Source organism: Scyliorhinus canicula, chromosome 11, assembly GCF_902713615.1.
Source record: "Scyliorhinus canicula chromosome 11, sScyCan1.1, whole genome shotgun sequence".
NCBI classification, from domain to species: domain Eukaryota; kingdom Metazoa; phylum Chordata; class Chondrichthyes; order Carcharhiniformes; family Scyliorhinidae; genus Scyliorhinus; species Scyliorhinus canicula.
Genome location: NC_052156.1, coordinates 122,130,716 through 122,150,254, shown reverse-complemented (window position 1 = coordinate 122,150,254; position 19,539 = coordinate 122,130,716). Strand labels below are relative to the sequence as shown.

Here is a 19,539-nt window from a genome sequence, read left to right as displayed (position 1 = left end):
GAGGGAGACCCAAATTGGAGCACAAAGGTGGAAAGCACGGAAGAGGGAGAGAGAAGACAAATAAGTAATGGAGAAAGAGGATTGAGGAGGAGAGGTAGGGAAAAGTAAAAAGGGGCAAAGTGTATGAGCCATGTTCAGTAGGAGATGGGGAGGGTAAGACCAAAGGAATAGTGCCCAGGTGGGAAGAGGAATGGAGAAAGAACAGAAGTATTTTTTGGAACGAAGTTCAAATAGTGTCTGGGTGACTGAAATAATGCTCAGAGAAGAAGCTGTCAGGTACCATTGACAGTTCCTGAAGTTTGACTTAAAACCTTGTGACTCAGTACTTTCTGTAAATTTGGGGCCAAAGCTCATCAAAACTTGTAATAAGAGAACTACATGATAAATTCAATGTGTTTAAAGGCATTTATTATCATTTATAATTACATAAAAGTGAATAAGTTTGCAAAACAAAGGAAAGATTCCACAAACCTCAGACAAGAGAGGAATATTTTACTTGAAATTAGATTTTCACATTCTTGTCATGTATCATATTATTAAGATAAAGTTAGCAACTAGCGTGCATAAAAAATCTTTCCCCATTTGGATTAATTTTATATTCCCAAATCACCCGTACAGATTGCATATCGCTGAGTTAATCCACTTCCACATCATTAATTATCATTACATTCAATGCATGTACATGACTTGATGTAAATATAGTTGAAGGTGTTATGTAAAACATCACATTGAAGTTCTAATTGTCTTTCTTCCACTTGATCTTCACAACAGCAGGAACAGATGTGCTTTATTCGGTTCAGGGTGATATCATATCTGAAAGATGATAAAAACATCCATTACAGGGATACAAACACAAACACCATTGAACTAAAAATCAAAAGCCTTCAATGTTGCATATTTTTCATACGCTACCATTAGAAATTATATTGAATGTCTGAAAATATAAGTTCAATTAAACCAATAAGTGGAAAATAGCAGGGAATCCTTGAAGGGAACAACATTCAGAGATAAAGCAACAACTCTCTAATAACATTATCAAGGCACAATCTTTCAAGCCCGTTTGGCAAACGCGCAATCCCGTTATGGCCGCTAAATCTCACGAGAGGGCCATAACGGGATTTGAGCCAGGGTGACCTCGATTTGAGATTCCCCCCCCCCCCTCCAGTGACGGGATTTCCATTATTTTAATATAATTCAATTGCTTTTTGCCGTACAGTCCAGCCCCGTGTGATGCTGACTCCCTGGTGGCGTGGTGTCAGGCCAGAGTGAATCACTACTGGTTTTCTGCCAGAACCAGAATTCTGCCCACTGTCCTTTATTCTACATGGGTTCCTCTGCTGTTTGAATCCTTATTCATGCCTCCATCACCTCCGGACATGATTGCTCTAAATGATTGGGGGTGATACTCCCCCGGTATTGCACCCGGCACACCTCTCGCTATTCCCAGAGAATAGCGGGAGAACGCCCAAACGGGTTCACGCCAAATGCAGAACTGGACTCCTTGCTGGGCGTGAATCAGATTTGCATATTTGAATGAGTATCTAAACTCATTTATATATGAATTTCCGCGTTTTAGCTGGAGTCTCCTGGCTCCAGCTATTCACCTCCGCCTCTGCCCCACCCCACCCCCACCCCTCTGGCGCAGCACGAGGCCAGCGAGAAACACAACTGGTCTCCACCAATGGAGACCAGACATGGTGACCATACTGTGGGGCTTGGAGGCCATTGGAGACCCCGGGTAATTAGGGTCAGAGTCTGCACCCTGGCAGGTTGGCACTGCCAGGGTCTGTCGGTGGCAGCTGTAGGTTTGGCTGGAGATTGGGGCAACCTTTCTCTGGGGAGCCAGCCTGGCCAATGCCATTAGTTCCTGGCAGGAATCTCCCCAAGCTCCAAAACAAAATTACTCAGGATGGGTGGATTGCGATGGGAATCGTGCCTGAATAACTGGCAGGATTCTCACCGGTTTGTCCGGCCAAATTGACACATCATTTTTGGAAGAATTCCACCCACTACCTTTTGGTCTCCTGAGACTCTAAGTTGTCCAATGCTATGCCAGACAAAAAGACATGGTCTACTCAAAATCCTATTCACCCATCACCTCCATTTTCGCAAACTCGCACTGAGTCCTGGTCCTCCAGCTTATTACATGTAAGATATTTTAAAATTCTCATAATCTTTAAATCCCTCAGTGGCTTTTTGCCATCCAATCTCCGCAATCTTCTGGAAGTCAATTTCCACTCACTGAAATGAACACCATTCACTTCCCTTTGCGCTGTATAGTTGGCAGGATAACCATAACCTTTTGAATTTACACTCTCACTTTCTGCATTCCAACAGTGACTTCACTTCAAAAATTCTTAATTGGTTGCCAAGCACTTTGGTACATCCAGAGATCATGGACAGCACTGTATAAATTAAGTTCTTTCTTTTCCCAATTCCATCTTCAATGAATTCCTTGTGAGCTGTCTCATAATCCTCACAAAGACCACCGCCAATCATTGATTGATCGCCCATTGAGTTTCATAGAATATGAGTTCCCGTGTCGAGCGGGCGGAGACCTGCCCAATAGGGGCTCACCAGCGGGGCCTTAAATATCGACCCCAGACCCAAACTGGCAGTTCCCGATAGTCCTGGCATGGGACATTTGTTTCATCCATCGTGGCTGCAGCTTTATTTGTGTTGGAGAATAAATCTGCTTTGCATTTCCGTCTGCGCTTCCTGGAAATATTACATTGGCGATGAGGATCAAGCATGGGATTCTGAGCAGCCTTTTTTTAAACATCAGATGAAAACTCCGGGAAGAGAAAATCTCCGGCAATGTCTTTCTTTGGAAGACTTGAGCCATATGGTGCAAAGGTAGAGGACTGGGACCAGTATGTCGAGCACTTGCACTACTTTTTTCATGTTAATGGCATTGAAGTGGATGAGAGACAAAAGGTAATCCTCCTAACAGCATGTGGGGCCCTGATGTTTCGCATTATCTAAAGCTTAACCTATCCAGCGGCCCCAACACCAAAATGTTCGACGAGGTCACAGAACTTGTGGGAAACCTCTACGACCCAAAGCCTTCCAAAATCCTCCAACGTTACCATTTTAACACAGCTGGGACATCCCCGGAGTCCCCATTGTGGAAATTTTTGCTCGGTTGCTAAAAATGGCAGAGTACAGCAAATATGCCCGTCCCTCACCGAGATGCGAGGCAATGGGCTAGTGTGTGAAATTAACAACGTTACAATCCTGAAGAAATTACTGGCGGAGCCCAACCTTGACCTCAAAAAGGCTATCGAAAAAGCTTTGTCCCTGGAGAATTGTGAGAAAGGGGCGCAAGAACTTCAATGGAAACAGATAGTAGCATCCTCAGGTTGGCGGAAGGATCCTCACATAGAAGCCAACGTATCCAGGGAAGGCACCCACATGCCTCGCCCATCATCAACTCAACATTCCGGAAGGGCATCCTACCTTTTCAAAAGGGCTGGATAATCCCATATATACTCTCGAAACATTCCCGGAGTGTCAGCCGCAGGGCTGCTGCAGGCTGTTGAAGGGCATTACTTAGGCAAGGTTGCCAGAATCAGTGCACATGCTGCCCAGGCCATAAGCCAAAACAACCTAAGTCCCATGCCTTGCAAGTATACCAGCCCTTAAAGGATAAAATGATGCAATCAAACTGCATCATCATTACCAAGGTCACCCCGATAAGGCTGCTTATCAACGTTCATTCCTTAGAGATGGAACTGGATTCAGGAGCTGATGTCTCCGTCATGGGGAACAGACATTCCAGAATCTCTGAATGAGTATTCTGCTCTTAAACCTAAGAAGCACAAGGCCCAGACTAGCCACATACTGGGAGAACCTTTGAAGATTATGGAGGCCACCGCAATCTTATGGACAGTAGTCCATGGGCAGCACGGTAGCAAAGTGGTTAGCACTGTTGCTTCACAGAGGGCAGCAGAGCAGAGCTACTGATCAGCTGTTCTGGGGAAATTTGCATACGTGCAGTGCGGTCAGCCTAATTTGAAGGTGAACCTGCGAAGGAGACCCAAGGTGTTTGAGTGAAGGCAAGCATCCAGCAGAGGGCAGCAGAGCAGAGCTACTGATCAGCTGTTCTGGGGAAATTTGCATACGTGCAGTGCGGTCAGCCTAATTTGAAGGTGGTTTGTGGAGGGGCTGTTGTCAAGTGACAGTCAAGTGTTTCCCAGCCTACCTCCTCCTCTAACCAAAAAAAAAACCACGGTTGTTAGGAAGCGGGAGCAGGGGCCTGTCGTGAAGGTGAGTGAGTGCCTTTAAATTTGCTTACCTTTCAGCGGCAGCAGGGTTTGAGGGAATATCAGGTAAGCTCTTCCTTTCTTTTTCTTTTTCTTGTTTTTTTTTAATCTAGAAGTGATGTCAGGGAAGGCAGTACAATGCTCCTCCTGCAAAATGTTTGGGGTGAGGGATACCGTCAGTGTCCCTGCTGATTTCATCTATGGGAAGTGCACCCAACTCCAGCTCCTCAAAAACCGTGTTAGGGACCTGGACCTTGAGCTGGATGAACTTCGGAACATTCGGGAGGCAGAGGGGGTCATAGATAGGAGCTTCAGGGAAGTAGTTACACCAAAGACTGGAGATAGATGGGTAACTGTAAGAGGGACTGGGAAGAAGCAGTCAGTGCAGGGACCCCCTGCGGTCGTTCCCCTGAGTAACAAGTATACCGTTTTGGATACTTGTGGGGGGGGGGACTTACCAGGCGTAAGCCATGGGGTACGGGCCTCTGGCACGGAGTCTGTCCCTGTTGCTCAGGAGGGAAGGGGGGAAAGAAGTAGAACATTAGTAATTGGGGACTCAATAGTCAGGGGCACAGATAGGAGATTTTGTGGGAGCGAGAGAGACTCACGTTTGGTATTTTGCCTCCCAGGTGCAAGGGTACGTGATGTCTCGGATCGTGTTTTCCGGGTCCTTAAGGGGGAGGGGGAGCAGCCCCAAGTCGTAGTCCACATTGGCACAAACGACATAGGTAGGAAAGGGGACAAGGATGTCAGGCAGGCCTTTAGGGAGCTAGGATGGAAGCACAGAGTGAGAACAAACAGAGTTGTTATCTCTGGGTTGTTGCCCGTGCCACGTGATAGTGAGATGAGGAATAGGGAGAGAGAGCAATTAAACACGTGGCTACAGGGATGGTGCAGGCGGGAGGGATTCAGATTTCTGGATAACTGGGGCTCTTTCTGGGGAAGGTGGGACCTCTATAGACAGGATGGTCTACATCTGAACCTGAGGGGCACCAATATCCTGGGGGGGAGATTTGTTAGTGCTCTTTGGGGGGGTTTAAACTAATTCAGCAGGGGCATGGGAACCTGGATTGTACTTTTGGGGTACGGGAGATTGAGAGTATAGAGGTCAGGAGCACAGATTTGACTTCGCAGGAGGGTGCCAGTGTTCAGGTAGGTGGTTTGAAGTGTGTCTACTTCAATGCTAGGAGTATACGAAATAAGGTAGGGGAACTGGCAGCATGGGTTGGTACCTGGGACTTCGATGCTGTGGCCATTTCAGAGACATGGATAGAGCAGGGACAGGAATGGTTGTTGCAGGTTCCGGGGTTTAGGTGTTTTAGTAAGCTCAGAAAAGGGGGCAAAAGAGGGGGAGGTGTGGCGCTGCTAGTCAAGGACAGTATTACGGTGGAGGAAAGGATGCTAGATGGGGACTCTTCCTCCGAGGTAGTATGGGCTGAGGTTAGAAACAGGAAAGGAGAGGTCACCCTGTTGGGAGTTTTCTATAGGCCACCTAATAGTTCTAGGGATGTAGAGGAAAGGATGGCGAAGATGATTCTGGAAAAGAGCGAAAGTAACAGGGTAGTTGTTATGGGAGACTTTAACTTTCCAAATATTGACTGGAAAAGATATAGTTCGAGTACATTAGATGGGTCGTTCTTTGTACAATGTGTGCAGGAGGGTTTCCTGACACAATATGTTGACAGGCCAACAAGAGGCGAGGCCACATTGGATTTGGTTTTGGGTAATGAACCAGGCCAGGTGTTAGATCTGGAGGTAGGTGAGCACTTTGGAAACAGTGACCACAATTCGGTGACCTTTACGTTAGTGATGGAAAGGGATAAGCATACCCCGCAGGGCAAGAGTTATAGCTGGGGGAAGGGCAATTATGATGCCATTAGACATGACTTAGGATGTGTAGGTTGGAGAAGTAGGCTGCAAGGGTTGGGCACACTGGATATGTGGAGCTTGTTCAAGGAACAGCTATTGCATGTTCTTGATAAGTACATACCAGTCAGGCAGGGAGGATGGGGTAGAGCGAGGGAACCGTGGTTTACCAAAGAAGTGGAATCTCTTGTTAAGAGGAAGAAGGAGGCCTATGTGAAGATGAGGCGTGAAGTTTCAGTTGGGGCGCTTGATAGTTACATGGAAGCGAGGAAGGATCTAAAGAGAGAGCTGAGACGAGCAAGGAGGGGACATGAGAAGTCTTTGGCAGGTAGGATGAAGGAAAACCCAAAAGCTTTCTATAGGTATGTCAGGAATAAAAGAATGACTAGGGTAAGAGTAGGGCCAGTCAAGGGCAGTGGTGGGAAGTTGTGTGTGGAGGCTGAGGAGATAAGCGAGATACTAAATGAATACTTTTCATCAGTATTCACTCAGGAAAAAGATAATATTGTGGAGGAGAATGCTGAGACCCAGGCTATTAGAATAGATGGCATTGAGGTGCGTAGGGAAGAAGTGTTGGCAATTCTGGACAAGGTGAAAATAGATAAGTCCCTGGGGCCTGATGGGATTTATCCTAGGATTCTCTGGGAAGCCAGGGAAGAGATTGCTGAGCCTTTGGCTTTGATTTTTAGGTCATCATTGGCTACAGGAATAGTGAGGACTGGAGGATAGCAAATGTGGTCCCTTTGTTCAAGAAGGGGAGTAGAGATAACCCCGGTAACTATAGGCCGGTGAGCCTAACGTCTGTGGTGGGTAAAGTCTTGGAGAGGATTATAAAAGATACGATTTATAATCATCTAGATAGGAATAATATGATTAGGGATAGTCAGCATGGTTTTGTGAAGGGAGGTCATGCCTCACAAACCTTATCGAGTTCTTTGAGAAGGTGACTGACCAGGTAGACGAGGGTAGAGCAGTTGATGTGGTGTATATGGATTTCAGTAAAGCGTTTGATAAGGTTCCCCACGGTCGGCTATTGCAGAAAATACGGAGGCTGGGGATTGAGGGTGATTTAGAGATGTGGATCAGAAATTGGCTAGTTGAAAGAAGACAAAGAGTGGTAGTTGATGGGAAATGTTCAGAATGGAGTTCAGTTACGAGTGGCATACCACAAGGATCTGTTCTGGGGCCGTTGCTGTTTGTCATTTTTATAAATGACCTAGAGGAGGGCACAGAAGGATGGGTGAGTATATTTGCAGACGACACTAAAGTCGGTGGAGTTGTAGACAGTGCGGAAGGATGTTGCAGGTTACAGAGGGACATAGATAAGCTGCAGAGCTGGGCTGAGAGGTGGCAAATGGAGTTTAATGTGGAGAAGTGTGAGGTGATTCACTTTGGAAAGAATAACAGGAATACGGAATATTTGGCTAATGGTAAAATTCTTGGTAGTGTGGATGAGCAGAGGGATCTCGGTGTCCATGTACATAGATCCCTGAAAGTTGCCACCCAGGTTGATAGGGTTGTGAAGAAGGCCTATGGTGTGTTGGCCTTTATTGGTAGAGGGATTGAGTTCCGGAGCCATGAGGTCATGTTGCAGTTGTACAAAACTCTAGTACGGCCGCATTTGGAGTATTGCGTACAGTTCTGGTCGCCTCATTATAGGAAGGACGTGGAAGCTTTGGAACGGGTGCAGAGGAGATTTACCAGGATGTTGCCTGGTATGGAGGGAAAATCTTATGAGAAAAGGCTGATGGACTTGAGGTTGTTTTCGTTAGAGAGAAGAAGGTTAAGAGGTGACTTAATAGAGGCATACAAAATGATCAGAGGGTTAGATAGGGTGGACAGCGAGAGCCTTCTCTCGCGGATGGAGGTGGCTAGCATGAGGGGACATAGCCTTAAATTGAGGTGTAATAGATATAGGACAGAGGTCAGAGGTGGGTTTTTTACATAAAGAGTGGTGAGGCCGTGGAATGCCCTACCTGCAACAGTAGTGAACACGCCAACATTGAGGGCATTTAAAAGTTTATTGGATAAGCATATGGATGATAAGGGCATAGTGTAGGTTAGATGGCCTTTAGTTTTGTTCCATGTCGGTGCAACATCGAGGGCCGAAGGGCCTGTACTGCGCTGTATCGTTCTATGTTCTATGTTCTACAGCGCCAGGGTTCCAGGTTTGATTCCCAGCTTGGGTCACTGTCTGTGCGGAGTCTGCATATTCTCCCTGTGTCTGCATGGGTTTCCTCCGGGTGCTCCGGTTTCCTTACACAAGTCCCGAAAGACGTGCTGTTAGGTCATTTGGACATACTGAATTCTCCCTCAATGTGCCAGAACAGGCGCCAGAATGTGGCGACTAGGGGCTTTTCACAGTAACTTCATCGCAGTGTTATTGTAAGCCTACTTGCAACAATAAAGATTATTATAAATGATAAATCGGGTGCCAGGTTCGATTTCGGCTTGGGACACTGCCTGTGCGGAGTCTGCACATTCTTCCTGTGTCTGCGTGGGTTTCCTCCAGGTGCTCCAGTTTCCTCCCACAAGTCCCAAAAGAGGTGCTTGTTAGGTGAATTGGATATTCTGAATTCTCCCTCAGTGTACCCAAACAGGCGCCAGAGTGTGGCGACTAGGGGATATTCACAGTAACTTCATTGCAGTGTTAATGTAAGCCTATTTGTGACAATACTAAAGATTATTATAGTCGGCACAACTCCCACTGATTGTCATGTGAGGATCAGGACCTAGTTACATGGGCAAGGATTGGCTCCAAAAAATACGACTGGCATGGCTGGGAATTTTTTCATTAAGGATCGGTGGATTGTATGAGGTTATCAACAAATACCCCAAAGTATTCCCAGAGGGCCTCAGTAAAAATAAAAGGAGCGACAGTCAAGATCTATGTGGATCCTGACACGGGCAGTCCCATGTTTATTGTTTGCAAAGTTAGAGACAGATAGCGAGCAGTTGGGAAGCCTCGGGGTAATACAGCCAGTACAGTTCACGCAGTGTGCTGTAGCAGTGGTCCCCGCCCTCAAGCCCAATACCCCATGCCACATATAGAGGGTTTACAGGCCAAATAGACAGGTGGTCAAATCTTCACAAAACTGGGTGTGAGCCATGACTACCGCCAGCTTGAACTAGATAAAACATCCAGAAAGTATGTCACAATTAAAACCCATAAGGGCCTGTACGAATATACGCACCTGCTCTTAAAAGTCTTGTTGACACGTGCTATGTTTCAGTGTGTCATGGATAATATTCTCCAAGGGCGGCCTTGCGTAGCAATATATCTCACGATGTATTAATCATAGGGGCCACTGAACAACAGCAAACTTGGAGCAGGCCGTGAGGCAATTTTGCAGCGTAGGCGTGCATCACAAGAGAGAGAAATGTGTATTCCAGACAGCCAAGGTAATCTACATAGAGTATCAGGTGTATAAGAAAGGCCTGCACCCTGCTTAGGATAAAGTCACGGCCATCAAGCGGGTGCTGACCCTCGAATAATAACAGATTTGAAGTCTTTTAGGTCTGATAAATTACTATGGGAACTTCATCCCAAATCTGGCCACTTTTTTATCACCCCGGCACATGTTACTGAAAAAACATCAAAAGGTAGTCAGGGCAGGAACCCCAGGATGAAGCCTTCGTGAACTTAAAACAGCGACTGCTGTCCTCAAGTATACTGGTCCATTATGACCCCGCCACAGTTAATCCTGATGTGTGATGCCTCCCCATTTGGAGTGGATGTCATCCTCTCACATTGATGGGATGATGGCACAGAAAAGCCCGTTGCATACGTGTCGAGGACCCTGGCGGATGCTGAGTGGCATGACAGATTGAAAAGGAAGGGCTAGTTGTTATTTTGATGTGAGGATTCCACCCCATATTAATGTGAATTGCTTTCTACAATCAATAGAATTTTGTGTTCATAATTAGTGGACAACTATTTTCTATACAATTAATAATTGGCCAAATCCCAAACCCTTAAAGGGGCCACACGATCACAGCTTTATAGACCAGGAAATAAATTATTGGAAAGGTCCATAATGTTGACTTCTTATTAAGTTGAAAACAACATCCTGGAGCATACCTCTGGAACAATCAACACAAAATCAATCAAATTGGTGTGAATGTTGGTTCAGCAGTATTGCCCGTTCCATCTTTTCACAAGTACTGCCGGGATTTAAGGGCCATAGTCACTCTGTAATTTTTTAGTGATATTAATTTCCTTTGAATTATTCACTCCTCAGCGGTTGCTAATATTTCCTATTTAATTAGAAAAGTTAGTGAAGATACTACTTACTCTGCTGATCCTCCACAATATCCTTCACAGATTTGGAGTTCAATTTCAACTTCTTTACAGGATTCGATTATAACAGTTTTATTGTAAGATCTGGGTTTGCATTGTGTTTCTGTGAAAATGAACAGTAAATTAACATTAAAATAAGCAGTCATCGCAACGTGGAATTGAACAGGACGAGTGGCCTTCCCCAAATCCACAAACAGGACTGTCCCAGTAGGTCCATTGTGTCAGCCTATTCCTGCCCCACTGAACTGACTTTTTCCTATCTTGACTCCAACCTCGCTCCTTTCACTCCTCCATCACCTTAACATGTTACATCTCCAACTTACCTTCCCTTCCTTGACCTCGCTATCTCCATTCCTGGGGATAGACTGTCTACTGGTCTCCTTACAAGCCCACCAGCTTCCACATCTAACTTGACTACAGCTCTTCACCACCCCCAAATCCTAGAAAGACTCCATCTCATTCTCTCAGTTCCTTCGCCTTCTTTGCATCTGTTCCAATTATGCCACTTTCCAAAACAGTGTTGCTGACATGTCCCCATTCTTTCTTAAGCGTGGTTTCCCACCCACTGTGGTTGACAGGACTCTCAATAGTGTCCGTCCCATCTCCTGCACCTCTGTTCTCACCCCTCCCCCCCCCCCCACTCTTGCAACTCCCCTTGTCCTAATTTTTCATCTCACCAGTCTCTGCATTCAAAGGATTATCCTCTGCCAGTTTTGCGTACTCCAGCATGGTAGCACCACCAAACACATCTTCCCTTCACTCCCCTGTCAGAATGCCACAGGGACCGTTCCCTCCCGGATACTCTGATCCACTCCTCCATAACCCCAGAACCTCCCCCCTTCTCCCCATCCAAGGGCCTAAACACTCTTCTCAGGTGAAGCAATGCTTCACGTGCACCTCCTTCAATCTGGTCTATTGCACTCACTTCTCCCAATGACGTCTATACTGAATTGTAAACGCAGACTGGAAGACCGCTTTGCAGAACATCTTCAGTCCGTTCACAGGCAGGACCAGACCTTCCTGTCACTTGCCACTTCAACATACCATCCTGCTCTCATGTCCACATGTCTGTCCTCGGCCTGCTGCAACATTCCAGTGAAGTCCAGGGCAAACTGGAGGAACAACACCTCATCTTCCGATTAGGCACATTACTACCTTCTGGACTCAAAATTAAGTTCAACTACTTCAAACTGTGAACTTTCTCCTCCACCTTCAACGCATTTTTATTTCTATCAATTTATTTTGATTTATTTCTGTTACGACCCCCTACAGGGACAGAGCTGTATAGGATCCGCTTCCCCTCCTACATACCTGAGCACGAGCTACTCAGGTGACTAGTGGGTGGAGCTCCCTCCTAATTGGAGGAATTCCACACAGAATATAAACCCCGACCTGGAAGGAGACCCTGCGGGGTGTGAAGTGTGAAGCGATTATTGTGACTAATGTGGAATAAAGTGAGTTGTACCCTGTCATCCTGGCCTCTCGTGGAGTCTTTGCCTCCATCTACAACACTTTCAATGATTCATTTTTCCACCTCCTTTTTCCATCTCATTGGTCCCTGACCACTATTACCCCTTTTTCCACCCCACTCCACTTGGGCCATCTGTTCCAGGTTGCCCTTTGACACACTACTTACCTTTGTTGTGCCATGAACACTTTCTGATCTCTTAATGTGCCACAATCAGCACCCTTCTCAGCCTTGATTGCCACCATTTACATTCCCTTTGTCTTTTGTTCATGACATCTTTGTCAATCTCTCCCTAACATCCACCTATCAGTGGCCCTCAATCCAGCCCTTACTGCCCCATGCGCCCTCCCCCAACCAACAACTATATAAATATCATCCTATTTCCAGTTCTCTCTAGTTCTGATGAAGAGTCATCCAGGCTCGAAACATTAACTCCATTGGAGTCCACAGATGCTGTCAGACCGGCAGAGATTTTCCAGCATTTTCTGTTTTTGTTTCAAATTCCAACATCTGCAGTCATTTGCTTGAATATAATGTTGAGGGAGAGTATATTCTCTGTTCAAAGTACTCTCCCAATCTCTCTCTCTTTCTCTCACAGATGATCTTCCCCACCCCTGCTGACCCCACAACACCCAGTGCCACTTTCTTTGTTAAGGAGGGGAGTGGGGGGGGGGGGGGGGGGGGGGGGGGGGAGTGGGAACAGACAGAGGCTCTACTCCTGATCAGGCAAGTCAGATATTCCCAAAATGGAAACTGGAAGAGCCCCATCACAGATACAGCCATCACTTTCCAAGTGCAACAGAAAATGCTGGAAACACTAAGCAGGTCCGGTCGCACTCAAGGACTCATGGAGGGAGAAACAGAGTTAATTTTTCAATTCCATGTGAATCTTCTTCAGAGGAATCCCACTGGCAACAAAAATGATGTGCAACAAAAGTGGCAGAAAGAGAGGGAAACAGCAATTGTACAGAGTCTTGTGAAGGTAAAAAGGCTCTCTGCTGCTGGCAATGGATCTTCTTTGTGGGAAGGTCCACCATATCTCGTTCCACTTTCAGGCACTTGACAGGCCAGCAGCAATCCTTTTGTTTTGATCAAGGGTCCTGGGAGAAAAAATCCGATCCGCTGAGGGTTGGAGGCCAATCAGAGGATGGAACCGGGGAGGCGGTAGTTGCTGCCAGCAGGAATCCCAACCAAGGCCTCAGAACATCACTGAATCCCATACCAGACATGAGGTTACGGCGAAAATGTGGATCATGGGTTGGGGACTGCAGGGGAGGGGGGTCACCTGTAAAGGGTGTCTCTCAATATCTTTCCCCCTCCCCGATGCTGCATTCCTCAATCTAGCACTATGCTTTCGAATGAGGGGACCCACTGACCCATGGGCACCCACAAGCAATTCTACATGGATTACTGATCAAGCTTCCCAAATGGCTAGCCCCCACTTTCCACAGCTGGGTTAATACTAGAGAGATCGAGATGAGGCCATACAGTGAGCATTGATTGCCCATTTGAGAGACTTAATTTCTGTTGTTGAGACTTGCAGGAAAACCCTCTGTAGGTCTTCCCACCGCATGCTTAGCAGGGAGGGAGGAAAGTGGCAGTTGCCCCAGCTGTCCTCCCACCTGATTAATGACTCCACCATGAAATTCGACCTTTGGGGAGTGCACAGGATTCCACACATTCTTCCAATAATACAGCAGTAGAATCGACAAGGAGCAAAGAAACCTTTAAGGAAGGAAGTGTTATATATCAGGGAGCACATTCCCGCTGGTTATGCATTACGTAATGCGGAGTGATGTCAGCAGTGTTTTTCTTTTATTAGTTTTCGGGATGTGGGTGTCGCTGGCTGGGCCAGCATTTGTTGCCCAGCCCTAATTGTGCTTGAACTGAGTGGCTTGCTAGGCAATTTCAGAGGGGGGCAATTAAGAGTCAACTGCATCGATGTGTGGCTCTGGAGTCACATGTCGGCAGACCAGATAAAGATGGCAGATTTCCTTCCCTGAAGGACATTAGTGAACCAGATGGGTTTTTGAGATTTGTAAGACAGTTGGCAATACTTTCAGGGTCATGATTCGACTTAATTCCAGATTTTCAACTGAATTCAAATTTCACCATCACCCCCAAGGCATTACTCTGGGTTTCTGGATTACTAATCCAGTGACAATACCACTATTCCACTGCCTTGCCCTCATCGTGCCTGTGTGCGTGGGCTTTGGACAGATCACCATCTTTGATTGTCTGAGCAATACCTCTTAATAAACCTCTCATCATGTTTTACAAGAATCTAGAGTGTGGGCACCTCCATACATTTTCGCTTTGCCGAAACAAAGAATATAACAGGAAGTCATTTGGAGTTTCGAAGGGAAAAGCAAGAACTAGCTAACATGCTGAAGGTTGCACCGACTAGTCATGTTTCCAATAAGATCCAAACAATATATTACCAACAGGTACCGGGAACGCAGAGGAAAGTTTTAGTGTTGGTTTAAAAACCTTTTCACCTGATCCTGGCCCTGACTGGGAAACTGGCTTCTTCCTCCGATCAAAATAATGGGATTGCATTGTGGCTAGGTTACACTGGTTTTACCAGTCTAGGAAATTTGTCCAAAATTGTTGCAGCCAGTGTAAAAGATGGAGGAATTTTAGGTGTACAAATCAATTTTCCAATCTTTACTGAAACAAAACCATCTTATGGAAGTCGACCCACCACTAAACAGACAATACGTCAAATTAATTAGCAGACTGAGTTTCTGTCAATTGCACCCATTTATAGCCCTAGTGCAAAGTTCTTCCATTAAACGTGTTTTTAGGTTCAAATGCCAGAAGACATATGAGCAGAATTAGGCCATTCGACCCATCGGGTCTGCTCTACCATTCAATCATGGCTGATATGGGCCTCATCCCCATTCTCTTGCCTTCTCCCCATAACCCCTGATCCCCTTATTAATCAAGAACTTATCTATCTCTGTATTAAAGACACTCAATGATTTGGTCTCCATTCCGCTCGCTGCAAAGAGTTCCTTCAGTCTGAGGTTGTGTCTTCGAGTTCTAGTTTTTCCTACTGGTAAAAACATCCACTCCACGCCCACTCTATCTAGGCCTCTCACTATCCTGTAAGTTTCAATAAGATCTCCCCTCATCCTTCTAAACTCCGAGTACAGACCCAGAGTCCACCACTGCCCCTCAACAATATATTGTTTGACAAGCTCTTCATTCCAGAGATCATTCTTGTGAACCTCCTCTGGACCCTTTCCAAGACCAGCACATCCTTCCTTAGATGCAGAGCCCAAAACTGGTCACAATACTCCAAATGGGTCTAACCAGAGCCTTATACATCCTCAGAAGCACACCCCTACTCTTGTATTCTAGTAAGCATGTTTTAAAAAGTTTTATTTTAGTTTTAATTAAGTAACTGACTTGTGTACACAAAGTAAATGGTTCAGAATAGGTTCTTGTGTTACTTAAAAGTAGGTTCCTCGACTAGACAATTTGATTAAAAATGTTTATTGTTTGTGATTGCAGTATTAATAAAATTGTGTCTGGTTACCATTCTTAAATACATCAGTGAATACTTTTTCATGGAAAGAAGAAAAAGAACGATGTGTCGATAGACTGGATTATGTGCTTGTATTTGAACGTTTTTATAAGACCATAAGACATAGGAGTGGAAGTAAGGCCATTCGGCCCATCGAGTCCACTCCACCATTCAATCATGGTTGATTTCAACTCCATTTACCCGCTCTCTCACCATAGCCCTTAATTCCTCGAGAAATCAAGAATTTATCAATTTCTGTCTTAAAGACACTCAATGTCCCGGCCTCCACCGCCCTCTGTGGCAATGAATTCCACAGACCTACCACTCTCTGGCTGAAGAAATTTCTCCTCATCTCTGTTCTAAAGTGACTCCCTTTTATTCTAAGGCTGTGCCCCCGCGTCCTAGTCTCCCCTGCTAATGGAAACAACTTCCCTACGTCCATCCTATCCAAGCCATTCATTATCTTGTACGTTTCTATTAGATCTCCCCTCAACCTCCTAAACTCCAATGAATATAATCCCACGATCCTCAGACGTTCATCGTATGTTAGGCCTACCATTCCTGGGATCATCCGTGTGAATCTCCGCTGGACCCGCTCCAGTGCCAGTATGTCCTTCCTGAGGTATGGGGCCCAAAATTGCTTATTTCCTTGATATTTGTTTGAAGGAAGAACTATTTCTTCTAAATGTTATCATAACATTGTTGTAAACACTTTCATAGGCTCACAAGACAAAGAAAGGAGTGAGAAATGTGATTCAAGGCCTTCTAACTCTATCCTTTGAGAAAGAACCTATAGATACCTTTGATAGCAGTATACTTCTGTAGCACGGTTAGAAAAAAGAGCTTTGTAAAGTTGGATATTTCCTCCTTTGTCTCTGTTATGAATGCATGACTTTACAAGATGGTTATGTTTTAAAATGTCTCCTTTAAATTTGACCGACATTGATATTGCATCTTTAATGAAGAATAAAAGGCAAAACAATTGTAATGTACAAATATGAGATAATTACTTTTTTCCGGACAGGAATAGCAGCAATGAATTTCATCCCAGATTTTTTCAGACTAGTAACAGAAAAAAAAACATTGAAAAATTAACATGCATGTTACTCTAAAGTGTACCATTATTTTTCCCATTTTTCCTTCCTCTCTATCACCCATTTGATACATATCATGTGTGGGATTAGGCAATCATTTTAATAAGCCACTTAATAGTGGTGGGTGGGGGGTAATCTTTGCCAACCCTGGTCTGATGTTGATATGCGTGTTTGCCACAGTGAGAATGCCTAGATTATGACAGGAATGGGAACCCTGGTGAATTTTCATTTCACATTGAGGCCCACGAAGGTGATCTCATCATTGCCACGCGATAAACATTCTGAGCATAAATAAGTAATCAAATCTGGGATATAAGTAAAACACTACTTGGTGCATATAACCTTTGAGCCATTGCCGAGTCCATGTGGATAATTTATAAATCAGAATATCAGCAGAAACCGTGATTAGAAACGCACAAAACACACAGGAAGATACACAAATGAATTGCGGGTATTTATCTATGGCAGAAGTGAAACATCTCACAGATAAGGATGTAAAATAGATTATGTATAAAAACATAACAGATATCAAAATTACCTCTAAGATTAAACTTCAAAGGTTGCTGTATAAGGAAGTTGGGGCTAACAATATTATAGGTAAATATAAGAGGCGAGAGTTTGTGATTGCTTCAACCCGAGACTGGAAATTCTCGCCCGAGGTCAACGGACCTTTAAATAGTCTACCAGATTTTCCGTTCCACCCACTACAATTCCTGGGCGGGATTGGAAAATTTACCCATGGGAACATCTTAGGACTATAGAGAATGAAGTAATTTGTACAGGCTAACAAGCAATAAGAGATGGAGCAGATGTTGTCAGGTGTGTACAGGAAGCATTCCTGACTCAATATGTCGATAGGCCAACTGGGGGGGGGGGGGGGGGCATATTGGACTTGGTGCTCGGCAACAAGCCAGGCCGGGTGTCAGATGTCTCGGTGGGAGAGCATTTCGGTGACAGTGACTACAACTCCATGACCTTAACCATAGTCCTGGAGAGGGATAGCAACAGACAGTATGGGAAAGTATTTAATTTGGGGAGGGGAAATTATACTGCTATTAGACGGGAGCTCAGGAGCATAAAGTGGGAACAATTGTTCTTGGGGAAATGCACAACAGTAATGTGGGGGTTGTTTAAGGAGGACTTGCTGCGAGTGTTGGATAGTTTTGTCCCACTGGGACGAGGAAGGAATGGTAAGGTGAAGGAGCCTTGGATGACAAGAGAAGTGGAGCTTCTAGTCAAGAGGAAAAAAGAAGCTTACTTAAGGTTGAGGAAGCAAGAATCTGACCGGCTCTAGAGGGTTACAAGGTAGCCAGGAAGGAACTCAAAAATGGACTGAGGAGAGCTAGAAGGAGGCATGAAAAAGCCCTGGCAGGAAGGATTAGGGAAAACCCCAAGGCGTTCTACACTTATGTGAGAAATGAGAGGATGATCAGAGTGAGAGTAGGGCTGATCAGGGATAGTGGAGGGAACTTGTGCCAAGAGTCTGAGGAGATGGGGAAGGCCCTAAATGAATATTTTGCTTCAGTATTCACTAGAGAGAGGGACCTTGTTGCTCATGAGCACAGTGTGAACCAGGTTAATAGACTCGAACAGGTTGATATTAATAAGGAGGATGTGCTGGAAATTTTGAAAAGCATCAGGATAGATAAGTCCCCTGGGTCTGACGGGATATACTCAAGGTTACTACAGGAAGCGAGGGAGGAGATTGCTGCGCTGTTGGTGATGATCTTTGCGTCCTCACTCTCCACTGGAATAGTACCGGATGATTGGAGGGAGGCGAATTTTGTTCCCCTGTTCAAGAAAGGGAATAGGGAAATCCCTGGGAATTACAGACCGATTAGTCTTACGTCTGTGGTGAGCAAAATATTGGAAAGGATTCTGAGAGATAGGATTTATGATTATTTAGAAAAACATAGTTTGATTAAAGATAGTCAGCATCGCTTTGTGAGGGGCAGGCCATGCCTCACAAGCCTCATTGAATTCTTTGAGCATGTGACAAAACACATTGATGAAGGTCGGGGAGTGGATGTGGTGCATATGGATTTCAGTATGGCATTTGATAAAGTTCCCCATGGTAGGCTCATTCAGAAAGTTAGGGGGCCTGGGATACACAGGGAAATTTGGCTGTCTGGATACAGAATTGGCTGGCTGAAAGAAGACAGCAAGTGGTAGTGGATGGAAAGTATTCCGCCTGGAGACCAGTGACCAGTGGTGTCCCGCAAGGATCTGTTCTGGGACCTCTGTTCTTTGAGGTTTTTATGAATGACTTGGATGAGGAAGTGGAAGGATGGGTTAAAAAGTTTGCCGATGACACAAAGGTTGGGGGAGTTGTAGATAGTGTTGAGGGTTGTTGCAGGTTACAACAGGACATTGACAGGATGCAGAGCTGGGCTGAGAAGTGGCAGATGGAATTCAACCTTGATAAATGTGAAGTGATCATTTTGGAAGGTCGAATTTGAATGCTGAATACAGGGTTAAAGGCAAGATTCCTGGAAGTGTGGAGGAACAGAGGGATCTTGGGGTCCAAGAACATAGATCCTTTAAAGTTGCCACCCAGGTTGATAGGGTTGTGAAGAAAGTGTATGGTGTGTTGGCTTTCATTAAGAGGGAGATTGAGCCGTGAGGTTTTGCTGCAGCTTTATAAATACTAGTTAGACTACACTTGGAATATTGTGTCCAGTTCTGGTTGCCTCATTATAGGAAGGATGTGGATGCTTTGGAGAGGGTAGAGGAAATTTACCAGGATGCTGCCTGGACTCGATGGCATGTCTTACGAAGAAAGATTGATGGAGCTCGAGCTTTTCTCACTGGAGCGAAGAAGGCAGAGAGGTGATTTGATAGAGGTGTACAAGGTGATGAGAGGCATGGATAGAGTGGATAGCCAGAGACTTTTCCCCAGGTGGAAATGGCTGTCATGAGGGGACATAATTTTAAGGTGATTGGAGGAAGGTATAGGGGAGATGTCAGAGGTAGGTTCTTTACACAGAGAGTGGTGGTTATGTGGAATGCACTGC

The 19,539-nt window shown here is 45.3% G+C and overlaps 1 protein-coding gene across 1 annotated transcript in view; it reads right to left on the bottom strand.

Moving 5' to 3' along the window:
- Positions 1-391: 391 nt before the first annotated feature.
- The window catches only part of LOC119973788 (mucin-19-like), a 129,383-nt gene continuing 110,235 nt past the window's right edge, over positions 392-19,539 (bottom strand). The window contains exons 52-54 of the mRNA XM_038812212.1: positions 16,442-16,493; positions 10,426-10,534; positions 392-813 (exon numbers count right to left, since the gene is read on the bottom strand). Of these exons, the coding sequence (XP_038668140.1) occupies positions 654-813; positions 10,426-10,534; positions 16,442-16,493 (321 nt within the window). The 3' untranslated portion in view covers positions 392-653. The remainder of the gene's footprint in view (positions 814-10,425; positions 10,535-16,441; positions 16,494-19,539) is intronic.